The sequence below is a fragment of the Alosa sapidissima genome, chromosome 7 (assembly GCF_018492685.1).
Source record: "Alosa sapidissima isolate fAloSap1 chromosome 7, fAloSap1.pri, whole genome shotgun sequence".
In the NCBI taxonomy this organism is placed as follows: Eukaryota; Metazoa; Chordata; class Actinopteri; order Clupeiformes; family Clupeidae; genus Alosa; species Alosa sapidissima.
The window spans coordinates 25,319,635-25,332,186 of record NC_055963.1 but is presented as its reverse complement, the minus strand read 5'-3'; the positions used below and the strand labels follow the sequence as shown (position 1 = coordinate 25,332,186).

At 48.5% G+C, this 12,552-nt stretch overlaps 1 protein-coding gene across 4 annotated transcripts in view; it reads right to left on the bottom strand.

Moving 5' to 3' along the window:
* The window catches only part of arhgap46b (Rho GTPase activating protein 46b), a 63,047-nt gene that overhangs the window by 11,112 nt on the left and 39,383 nt on the right, over positions 1–12,552 (bottom strand). For all 4 annotated transcript variants that reach the window (XM_042096826.1, XM_042096823.1, XM_042096825.1 and 1 more), the window contains 4 exons: positions 11,362–11,874; positions 10,386–10,572; positions 9,231–9,329; positions 138–211 (listed from right to left, as the gene is read on the bottom strand). In XM_042096826.1, the coding sequence (XP_041952760.1) occupies positions 138–211; positions 9,231–9,329; positions 10,386–10,572; positions 11,362–11,874 (873 nt within the window). The remainder of the gene's footprint in view (positions 1–137; positions 212–9,230; positions 9,330–10,385; positions 10,573–11,361; positions 11,875–12,552) is intronic.

Sequence of the window (12,552 nt, the reverse complement as noted above, 5' to 3'; positions counted from 1 at the left end):
TAGTTGTCATGATATATATTTGTTGTCTAACATCAGTGGGAGATCACTCAGCAACACCGCCTAGCAACATTGCTCAAAAAGTGACCCTGTGCATCATCCATTTAGAAATCTTTCCCCAGTTCCACATCCATCCTTACCTTCTTTCCTCCGGTGACTGCCACCTTCTGTAGCTTGCGGTAGCAGTACTTGGCATAAGTGCTGATGGGTAGACCTGAGGAGGGCAAAGGGGACAAGAACAGCAGAGGTCACTGACCCGTGCTAAAGCAGTAAGCAGTCATGTGAACATCTGATTGGATGCTTTTTTGAACAAAGACTTTCTAGAGTGTTTAAGGCAGCAGATTCAGGCCAAAAGGCAGTCCTTGCGTACAGTACATGCGTTTGAACTCTCTGTCTAGAAATCTAGGTGTGAGTGTGTTAGTATGAGCATATGTGTGCAGGTGCCTGATGGCGTGTGTGTGTGTGTGTGTGTGTGTGTGTGTGTGTGTGTGTGTGTGTTAGTGTGTGTGTGCGTGTGTGCGTGCATGTGTGTGCATGTGTATGTGAGTACGCATGTGTGTGTCTGTATATGGGTGTGCCTTCATATGTGCATGTGCATCTGCTTGAGAGCTAAATTATTGCCATCTACTCATAATGCCATGGTCCCCCATAACCAGGATGTTTTATTACGGTTCAAGAGGAGCGTAAGAAAACACTCCCTGCTGAAGAAAGCCTAACAACAGATCCAGTTACCAGCACATGATCAAAAGCAACTCCCCTGGCTGCGGGTGTTTTCTTTTCAACAGGGACATTCCAGAGAATTTCTTCAAAGTCACCCGTACGAAAATATCTACCAGCAAACAGCATCAATTAAGACCTAAAGTACCTACCATACGCAACTACTGAGGCTAAAACAGTCTTTTAACGACCACTAAAGGTTAATCCCCTCTTGCTTACTAAACCGCTGCCGTTCTTTAAGTCCCAAGACAGTCAGCACAACTCCTGCCACTGTAATGTTCTTTCGCAGATAAGCCCAAATCTGCGACAGAACAACCATGGAGTATCACAGCTCTGTAAAGCATTCCCTCATTAGAGGTGCTCCCTGCACTTCATCAGATCTATTTCGTAGGCTCCACGGCCGACACAGACAGCGGTGCGTGAGTCACGGCGTAGTGAGTGATGCATAAATAATCTCAGTGTGACGTGAACTCACGGACGCAGATGAGGAGGAGAACCACTTATTAACCCCCCCCCCCCCCCCCCCCCCCCCCGCCCCCTGTCCGCCCCCTGTCCGCCTCCACCACGCTCACTTCAGTGTTGACCTGTGCGTTACGGAGATGACTCATGTCCCTCTATTGGTGTGTGGAGGGCGATGGAGAGAGATGGGGGTGTGGAGGGGTGGTAAGGGATGGGTCAGAGGTAACTGGATCCTCCCCGATACTCATCCGAGTCGTCCACATACGCTGAGGTGATTTACGTGCGACAGGTGCGGAGGGACAGGGGCACAGCTGGGCGAAAGGGCGAGGAGGAGTTGAGGTTGGTGGTGGCCGTGGTAACAGCAGCAGGAGGAGGAAGGAAGGTAGCTCCTGATTACTGCTGATGGGGGGGCGATTACTGAGACTATTAGAAATATGCAGAGGGAGGGGGGAGGATAGGGAGTTCTGGTGGAGGGGAAGGGTGCGGACGTGCAGAAGGGTGAGGGGGGGGGGGGGGGGGTAGGTTGGGGACGTGCTGCTGCTCAGGGGTGAAGGGGATGTTGCTGCTCGCCCACCATATATCAGGAGAGGAATGAGACAGCCATCAGACATAATTACAGGGAGGACAGGGAGAGAGGGGGAGAGAGAGCGAGAGAGAGAGCGAGAGAGAGAGAGAGAGAGAGAGAGAGAGGGGTTAGACAAAGAAAGAGAGAATGAAAGAACAAATGGAAGGAGATATTTAATGAGAAAGTAAATGGCAAGTAGAAAGAGAGTAAGATTGAGCGAGGGAGGGATAAAGGTAGAGAGGGAGAGAGAGATGCCTCCGTTCTGACATATCATTCAGTCTCATAGCAAGACAGGAATGCAGTGAGGTGCGGTGGGTTGTGTGGGGAGTGGATGTGGATGCTCTGGCCCAGCTCAGCTGCTCAGTGTTGGGCTGGAGCAGGGCTGGGCTGGGGCTGGAGCTCTGGGGTTCTGGGTCTGGAGGTCTGGATCTGACATGATGTTTTTGGAGCTGTAAGCAGAGAAAGAGAGAAGCAGAAAGAGCGGGACTATGGAGGAATGGAGCAGGAGGAAGAGGAGGAGGAGGAGGAGGAGGAGGAGGAGGCTGTAAATGGAGCCTGCTGTCAAGGTTGCCGGAGGGACCAGTAAAGTGAAGTAGTCATTACCCTGCCTCAGCAGCCCTGCCCTGTCCAGCCCTGCCCTGCTCAGCACTGCTCCTGCCAGGCCAAGACAGGATGACCCGTGAGACGACACCTCCAGCCAACACCCCACACACACCCCAAACACAACAGCTGCACGGGACACAGGCCAGCACCTCCACTTGCTCACTAATACACACACACACACACACACACACACACACACACACACACACACACACACACACACACACACACACACACACACACACACAGAGTACAGAACGTTTCTGCTGCAACTCCCACTGATTAAGTCAACTGTTGGTAGGTTGGCAGGTTGATGCCTGCTATGGCAAGTGACTAGTTAGACCATTGAAGGCAGTGAGGCAGCAGGCAGCATACACATACACAAACACAAATATACTAAACATCTTGAGCCGGCAGACACACAAGTTCTTACTTAAGACACACCCAAGCACACATCCAAACACACACACCAGCACTCAACTCTGACACCTGACACAGAATTGGTCAGCCTCTTCATACATCAGACAGCCACTACATATATGATTCTATATATTCTTTATATTACACCATTCAGACACACACACACACACACACACACACACACACACACACACACACACACACACACACACACACACACACACACACACATTTTAACCATTTATTTATGTAAATAAACACACACACACACACAAAGAAACACACACATACACCTGGACTGCAAGCCTTTCAGAAAGATCTGACACTTTGCTAAATCCATAACAATAATACGCAAGTTCACTACACTGTTCGTCTGGGATTGCTTCATAATCGAATTAGATATATCAGCAAACACCTGACACAGCGAGATATCAAGAACCAATTTGTGTTAGTTCAATTAGCAGAGCACTGACCGGGCCAACCTCTGAGGTTTCATCAGAGGAGGGACTAGTCTGTATGTGTATCCTGAAGTCTGCACTGAGGGTTCATCAGAGGAGGAACTAGTGTATGTGTATACTGTAGGGTTTCTATCGTATGTGTTTATAATTGCAGGGATGCTCTGGTGTGTGATAGCATCAAAGGATGAGCGAGACACTGAGGACACTGAGGAGGGCACACAAACACAGACGGAGCCCGGAGTCTGGGCGCTGCTGCCCAGAGCCACACTGTGACAACACGGTTAACACCAGGGCCAGGCTTTTCACACGGCCGCATGGCGTGGCTGCACCGTCCAGTCTGCATAGGCACTCAGCGAGTATTCTACCCAACACACACAGACATACACAGACATACACACAGTCACACACAGTCACAGACCCACACACACACACACACACACACACACACACACTGACACACTGTATATCAGATCTTGTTTTCTCATCTCCTCATGTTCTCGTTCTCCCTAACTCTGGTCTAGCCATCCTTGTCTTTCCACATAACTCGGTAATCAAACACACACACTCCTCTCCATTGTGGTATCCCTGTGGTGTGCCACAAAATGGGAGTGTGAGATGGGGAGAAGAGTGAGCATGTGTAAATATGACACACACACACTCTCTCTCTCTCACAAACACATACACACACACACACACACACACACACACACACACACACTTACACACACACACTTACACACACACACACACACACACACACACACACACACACAGTACACACACACACACACAGTACACACACAAATCACAGACGGCATTTTTCTCTCCAATGACAGAGCCGAACACTGAGCAGGAACAGAGGGCGAAGAGCTGAAAGAAGTCCAAGAAGAAAAGGTAAAAATAAACAGAACAGAGGGCTCCTGCTGTGATGGTTACTGATGGCTTTTAAGAAGGAAAAAAAAAACAGTTAAACTCTTCTCCTCCAGGCTCCCTGCCCACAACATGTCCTGTAATCCCTCTCATCCCCACGCCCCACTGACCCCGACGGGGCTTCCGGACGGGGCTTCATTGTGGGCCACACGTCCAAGGGGGCCCCCAGGCAAACAGCCCGACAGATGACACAATACCACTGGCCCCAGCACCCCGTGCCCACAGACCCCTCTCTCACACACTGCCTTTTATCACCCGCGTCTCTGCAAAGGGGGCTAAGGGGGCCCTGGAAAGCTGGCGCACAATGCCCATTCGCCATGCGTGGTGCCCACAGAGACAGCTGGTGAGGCCCAGTGTGGGTCAGAACTGACGTCCTTCTTCTGGCTCGGCAGCCCTGGCCCAGCTCACCACAACAGCTGCCTCGGCCCAGCCTCTTGTCCACCCACCTCTATTCATGGCGGACATCAAACGCCCAGCTCTTAAATATTACCCTGAGGGACTGCAGTCACAGAACAGAGTTTCAGTCCTCCAGTCTGACGCTATCTGCTCAGAGCTAACTCTGGATGTAGATGCCACGGGCAACAGCACATTGCTATTACCCTTTCACTTAGATTGCCCAACAGTGTCCTTGTCCAATTGGCCTTGACGTGGACCCAGCTTGCTTTCCCACAAAACCTTAGATTTGCAACTTGTAATTCCACAGTCAGAATCACTTCCTGGAAGATGCACGCCAGTTTACCACAAGCACATAAAAAGCCCCACTCCCACTGGGGGTTCAGGAACTTTTTTGGGGGAACTTAAAGAGTTTCAAAATCACCCACAAGAGGAATTTTGTTCCTGCGGTCTGGATTTCTTCTACACCACCAGTAACACCATCAAGACTACGTACATTAGAAGACTGTGACACCAAAGGTGTGCTGGGTCACTAGGGACACAGTGCACCCTCTAGTCTATATGTATTCATAGTGAGGGGGAGTCACATTACGCGTTCTTAATCCAATCCAAAAAACAGCATTTATAATTCTGACTGGTGTTTCAGGATTCAAATTGAAATGGCTGCTCTCCTTAATTATTCAGTAAGGCTTTCATTTGATCAAAAATAAATATTCAGAACCCAAACTCCCCCCCAAGTACTTAGACAGCATAAACTCTGAAGGGAACCAAAATTAATCAGGAACCAAAGCTGAGAATAAAGTTCTATTGTCTCTGTACAGCCAATAGCTGTAGAGCCAATAGCTCTATATCAACAAACATAAGTTCTTCCCTGAGTATTCATACATAGCTTGCAGTGACCTGAGTTCAGAGTTGACTAAACAAGCTTCAGTGGCCCTCAAAGGTAAATTACTGTACACACACACACACACACACACACACACACACACACACACACACACACACACACACACACACACACACTTCCAGTGTGAGTCACAAGAGCTGTTTCATTAAAGCCTGAGTGTTTCCTGTTAGTGTCAGTGAACCGCATGGGTTGGGGATGGCATGGCTCTAAGTCACACGGCCCACAATGTCTCATCGCTTGTTTATCACTGTGATGTGGCCGTGGCTAGCGATGGAGATGAAACACTGTGGTAGCAGCCCCAGGGCATGCACACAGACTGGCCTGAATGCCAACATGAGAGCAGTGAGCATTCTGGGATATATGTCTGCCAACAAAGAACTCTGATTGGACAAATTTGGCCCTCTTTCTCAGATCTCTGGCAGAGCTGACTAACAATGACTGTGTTCAATGTGTCACTGTAAACAGTGTAAGTTTCTCTCTCTCTTTCACACACTCTCTCTCTCTCTCTCTAACACCCATGCATACACACACACACACACACACACACTCTTGTGGGGCTGACTCAGTGAACACTTCTGGCCACTGTACCCCCCTTGGCCATGTCTGTTGGTACTGGCTGCATAACTGAGGGTGACTGGGCTCTGCATGTGTGCTTCTGTGGTAAAAAAGCACACAGGGCTTCCAGGGAGAACTATATTAAAGCTGTGACCAAATGGCCCAGTAAAAAGACCGGCCTGCTTCAAAAGCCTTCTCATTATAAGCCTCCATGTTTACCGTGGCACAACCAGGCAGGAATTATGGAACGCTAGGACGATCAAGGATCGGACAGCTGTACTGCGCTGTGCTGAGCTATGCTGGATCTTTAAAGGTCTATAAAGGTACAGTATGTGATTCCAGCAAAAAAAGGCTGCTGATATTTGAGCTCAACCGTGCCACTCTCCAAGCCACTTGGTTTGTTTCCTTTTTACAAAGCCAGGACTGAACGAGCACCAGATTTTTATTCAGCACACACACAGCGGACAGCTAGAGGACTGTTGCTAGCAATTCGCCGAAAAAGTCAAGTGGAGACACGGTTGTAAAAGCTCGGGGCTTCAGGGACCTCGGGGTGGAGGGGGGCCCTGACCTGCAGCAGCACTAGTGTGGGAGCAGGGCCAGCCAAACCGTCTGTGTGAGGGCACTGAAGATCCCTTCCGCGCCTCGGAGGCTGATTAATATGCAGGCCTATTGAGGACGCCGGCGAGGGTCATTATCTGCCCACTGAGTTCACTCATCCCCCTTTTTCTTCTTCACTCCTTCCTCCTAATGCTTTGAAACTCTCTCTTTGTTTTGGAGCTGTCTGCTTGAAAAGGAGGTATTGTATGTGAATGTGTGTGTGTGTGTGTGTGTGTGTGTGTGTGTGTGTGTGTGTGTGTCATGAGTGTGTGGCATGTGTGAAGCATGAAGACTGAAGCTGGATTGTAGTCATGGAAGACTATAACCAGACTTTTTCTTTTTCAATCCTTCTATCTATCCCACATGGTGATTTCTCGACAATATTTCCAAATGAGCTTCTCTAACATGCAAAAAAAATAAAAAAAAATCCAAACATCTCCTCCACATACCACTCCCTCTCCAAACCTCTGTCTGCCTCTTCCAGCTTTCCACTACTCTCTCTTTCTCTCTTTCTTTCCCCACACTTCTCCCTCTCTCTTTCATTTCCCTTCTCGCTGTCTTTGCTCATTCCTCTCATTCTCACCCTCTTTCTTCCTCTGCCCAGCTCAATCCACCTCCAGGTCTCTCTCTCTCTCTCTCTCTCTCTCTCTCTCTCTCCCTCTCATTCCTTCTCTCCCTTGCTCCCTCTTTTTCTGTCTGGCGGCGAGCCAGGGAAGCGTGGGACTTGAGGAACGTCACGCAGCTCAGAGCTCTAATCTCCCTCTGTTAGAGAGAAAGAGCGATGGAGAGAGAAGGAGAGAGGGAAAGAGGGAGAGAGAGAGAGAAAGGGGATGAGAAAAAGAGTGTGTGTGTCTGTGTGTGTGTGTGTGTGTGTGTGTGTCTATATGTGTGTGTGCATGTTTGTGTGTGTGAATGTATGTGTATGTGACTGCGTGTGTGTATGTGTGCTGGGTAGTTGATGGGAGCGGCAGAATCTCCCCCAGAGACTCCTCTCTTTGGCCAGCTGCTCTGGTCTCACTCCCAGCCTGTCACTCCATGAACACACACACACACACACACACACACACACACACACACACACACACATTTACCGGTCAACACGGCAGGTAGACAGACAGACAGGTCTGTGATCCTGCAGCCTGCTTTTCATCCTTTCTACCTAATCCCTCTGCTTGGCTCGGACCTCGTGTGTGTGTGCATGTGTGCGTGCATGTGTGTGTGTGTGTATGTGACTGAATGTACTTGAGTGCTCCAAACTCCTGTGCTTTCACACACAGATACCTCCCCGCTGGAGCCAAATGTGTCTCTGCTCTGGTTGTGCTCGGAGACCAAAGCTTGCTCTGAATGATGTGTGAGAGAACAAGTGTAACAGCACTTCTTACTCTTTCCACTGAGTAGCACTGGAGAACACATTAAACACACCAAAAAACTTCAGCACCAACAACGCCAAACTGCTCCAGCCTGAACTGAATTTGGAAACATTCTGGATCTGGATATGAAAAAATAATGGAACTAAGGAGAGTTTCTTTTTGCAGTCAAATACGTCTGGGTTCTATCTGAGTAAGGTTGATTGGTCACAACCCTCTTTACCCAGTATATATATATATATATGTTTGTGTGTGCATGTGTGTGTGCATCCACAATCTGGGTAGGTGTGCATGTGTGTATGTGTGTGTGTGTGTGTGTGTGTGTGTGTGTGTGTGTGTGTGTGTGTGTGTGTGTGTGTGTGTGTGTGTGTGTGTGTGTGTGTGTGTGTGTGTGTGTGTGTGTGTGTGTGTGTCTGTGTTATGTGTTCCCAACCCTGGTGGCCGCCTAGATAATAACCTGACCTAAACTTTGGCTACCTCTGGTGGCCTTCCGATCTCCCTTGTTTCTCTCTGTTCATCTCACCTGTTGATTACTAGGTTGGTTACACCTGAGGTCTGGCAGGAGGGGGCCTATATAATCTACCTGGTGCCAATATGCCACAGAAAAATAGAGATCCGAGACGCATGCTTGGTTTTGTGTTTGCCGGTCCACCCAGCGTTCCTGCCACGGATGCCATTCGCTATAATCATACAAAGACATTCTATGTTTAGAAGGTTTTTTTTGTTAAATAAATACCCCTAGATGAAAGTAACCCAGTGTGCGTCTCCCTTTATGCTTCGGCTTGTGACGGGCAGTTACATAAATTGGGGGCTCGTCCGGGATCTTTTGGTATTGTTGGAACTTTTTTTATTGCTTTTTTGCGATTTTGAGATTTTTGGCTTTAGATGGTTTTCGCAGGGCTTTGTGGAGAAATCACCGGCTTTTTGTAAGTACGGGTAATACTTGGGCTAGTAGAGACCCTAGTCAGATAAATCTGACTTGTTATTTGCCACTTTGTGATTTTACTTTTGGTGGTAGCCCTTAGTTGGCACGTTTCGGGGTTCGTGATTGACTGTGCTTTCTGTCTTTTACAGAGTCCACAAGTTCACGCTTAAAGTGCGCCAGGTAGGGGGGCCACTGAAGATAGACAGAGAGGTAAATAGAGTTGTTTTTTCATTTTTTTGTGTGTCTTTTTCGGTTAGATTTGTGTGTGTGTGATGAGACAGAGGTCACTCTACGGGTCAAGGCTGGCCGCTGGGGGCCCTGGCCCCGTGTGACTCACCCTGCTCTTCCTCTTCCTCATTGTTCTGTTTCCTCTTCTTCCTGGACTTGGAGTTCTTCTTGTTCTTCATGTCCTGCTGTTCCTGGATCTGCTGCAAGACTGAAACCAGAAAGCCAGGGCAGGATTAGAGTCTGAGTGGAGGACTCATCTGAGATATTAAACAGACACGCATCACACTTACTCACACACACACACACACACACACACACACACACACACACACACACACACACACACACACACACATACACAAGTGTACAGACTAAAAAAAACACATCACAACATTCTGGGCCTCCTAACCCTCTGAACAACAACCCTTATAACACACAACCACATACAGAAACACACACAAACATACACACACACACACACACACACACACACACACACACACACACACACACACACACACAAACATACAACCACACACACACACACACACACACACACACACACACACACACACACACACACACACTCACACTCACTCACACACATTCCTCCTCCTTATTTTTCCCACTTTTCCAGTTTTACATCCTGTTTGATTTGGCCTGGCTCCATGATAATTTTAGCCTGCAAAACCAATATTCCCTGGCTCTGTGTGGCTTTGGGGACTTGAGGGAATTCCTTCAACATAAACACACCTCTGGATAAGCCTAGTCCTCTCACCAGACACACACACACATCAGAGGCATCACACACACCACGGCTAAATCCCAGCTAATTCTCTCCCTCTACTGTGGCGACAGGCTCTGCATTCATCTGATAGGAGAGGCTTGGAGCTAATAAAGATCAAGCCGATGACAGATAAACATCACATAAAGCATACTTTTCCTCCCACTCTCTCTGTCTGTCTGTTACACACACACCCACACACACCCACAAAGAAATATGAACTTCTATACAACCCCATTCACTACTATACAAAGCACCACATGCCACATGCACTTATAGACACACATACACACACACATACACACACACACACACACACACACACACACACACACACACACACACACACACACACACACACAGACTCACAGAAATCCACATGCATGCACACACACACACACACACACACACACACACACACACACACACACACACACACACACACACACACAGTCAGTAAGTGATGCCAGTCCAACTCACTCTTCTTGTCGTTGCTGGGCTCCATGTGGCGCTGGATGTAGCCCTCGAGGTAGCGGCGGAACTTGGGCGAGGGCGAGAAGAAGGCCAGGCTGATGGCCATCAGCTCCCAGCCCGAGGCCAGGCTGCGCAGGCTCAGGTTGCCCGTGGTCTGCCGCACCAGCTGCACGTACAGCTCGTCACGCAGGCCCTATGGGGACAGGAGGTTAGGATGGAGAAACTTCACACACAATGACAAATTTAATTCTGTTCTAGATTCTATGGATGTATAGCTTTACAGATGTATAGAACTTGACAGATTATATTATTTCTCAGATTTATGAGTTTTATACACTGCTGTTCAAGAGTTTGGGGTCACTTAGAAATGTCCATTCCACTCCATTATAGACAGAATATCAGTTGCATTGTTTTTTAATCAGGGCAGCAGTTTTGGAACATTGGATGAATGGTTGCTGATAATGGACATCTGTATACGTATGTACTGTAGATATTGCATTAAAGATCCGCAATTTCTAATTTACAACATTAATAATGAAAACAGGACATTTCTAAGTGACTCCAAACTTTTGAACGGTAGTGTATATTATTGTACAATACTTAAATATAAGGGTATGTAAAATAAAATATGCTACATATGACTGTCTACTATCAGTTCAGTTCAGTTCAGTTCAGTTTTTATTTGTCATTGTTACAGGATAACAACAAAATGTTGTTAGAGCAAAAACAGACAGGCATATACAGTAGTTTGAAGTTGTTCACCCATTTGCCTTCAATTTGCATCCCCATGAATCACCCATTACTTTGTACCTAATTTAGCTCCCCATAAATACCCCCTAGAAAACCCCATAAAGTGCTACGTCCAGTAAAGTGCTTGGTGCAATAATTAATAAATCTATGTCTGCACTTATACATACAGTTAGTCAAATAAATGGTTAAAGTAGGAAATGAGATAGTAGGATATGGAGATAACGATGTTCACCTGTGTGCCCCAGCACTTGGTGACAACCAGCAGGGCGGCGTGTCTGCGGTCAATGCGTGCGGGCCGGTCACCCATGTAGGCCTGCACCAGCTTGAACATCTCGCAGGCCTCCTTCTTGACGGCACGGTCGCTGGTGATGAGCATGGGCTTCTTGATGGAGCCGCGGTTCCACGAGAGCATGTTGGCGATGGAGACGCGCCGGCGGAACAGGCCCTGCGTGTGCAGGTTCAGGTTCTTGCTGGCCCAGTCCACCATGTTGGCGTCCGGGCTGGGCTTGCACAGGGTGGTGTACGGGTACTGGTAGCCACCGCCACCGCCACTCCCGACCAGCTGCCCGCCGCAACCACCGCTGACATCGTTGTTGTTGTTGCCGCTGTTGCCGGTGCCGGTGCCGTCTTGGCCGAACCCGTCGTTGGCGCTGCCCGCCGGCGTGCCACCGGTGCCCACGCCATGCCCGCTGCCACCTCCCTGTGGTGAGATCTCCAGCTGCCCCTTGGATTCCAGTGTTCCTGTCTGGAAAGAGAGAGAGAGAGAGAGAGAGAGAGAGAGAGAGAGAGAGAGAGAGAGAGAGAGAGAGAGAGAGAGAGAGAGAGAGAGAGATACTTTTAAAATGCTGGTCTTCCAAGCATGTCTGCTTGTTTGTCTGTTTCCCTTGGCCAAACTCACTCTAAGAGTAAGTATCTTCCCAGTGAAGCGCCCTCACATGGGAAACTAAGCAGATGGATCAGTAGAGAGAAAGAGAGATAGAGAGACAGACAGAGAGAAAGAGAGAGTGATGGTGAGGAGCAAACGAAGAGAAGAAGAGAAGGCCGGCACCCTACAGCTGCTCCTCATCATGACTACTGGACGAAACATGAGAATGTGTGCGCAACAAACCTGAGAATGAGTCAATCTGCAACTGTGACTGTGTATTTATGTCTGGGAGTGTGTGTAGCAGAGTGTAAGGGCTTGTGAGAGGAAGAGTGTGTGTGTGTGTGTGTGTGTGTGTGTGTGTGTGTGTGTGTGTGTGTGTCTGTAACAGGGAGGAGAGGATCAGCTTACTGTACTTATTTCCCCCCCTTAAGCCAGAACGCAGACCAGAAACCTGGAAACACTCGCGCAAATCTCTGTCCCCCCGAAATAGGTGACCCAATATGGAAATCGCATTGCAACATCAAACAGTACCACATGCGTCCTCCCCTCCCTGCCCCC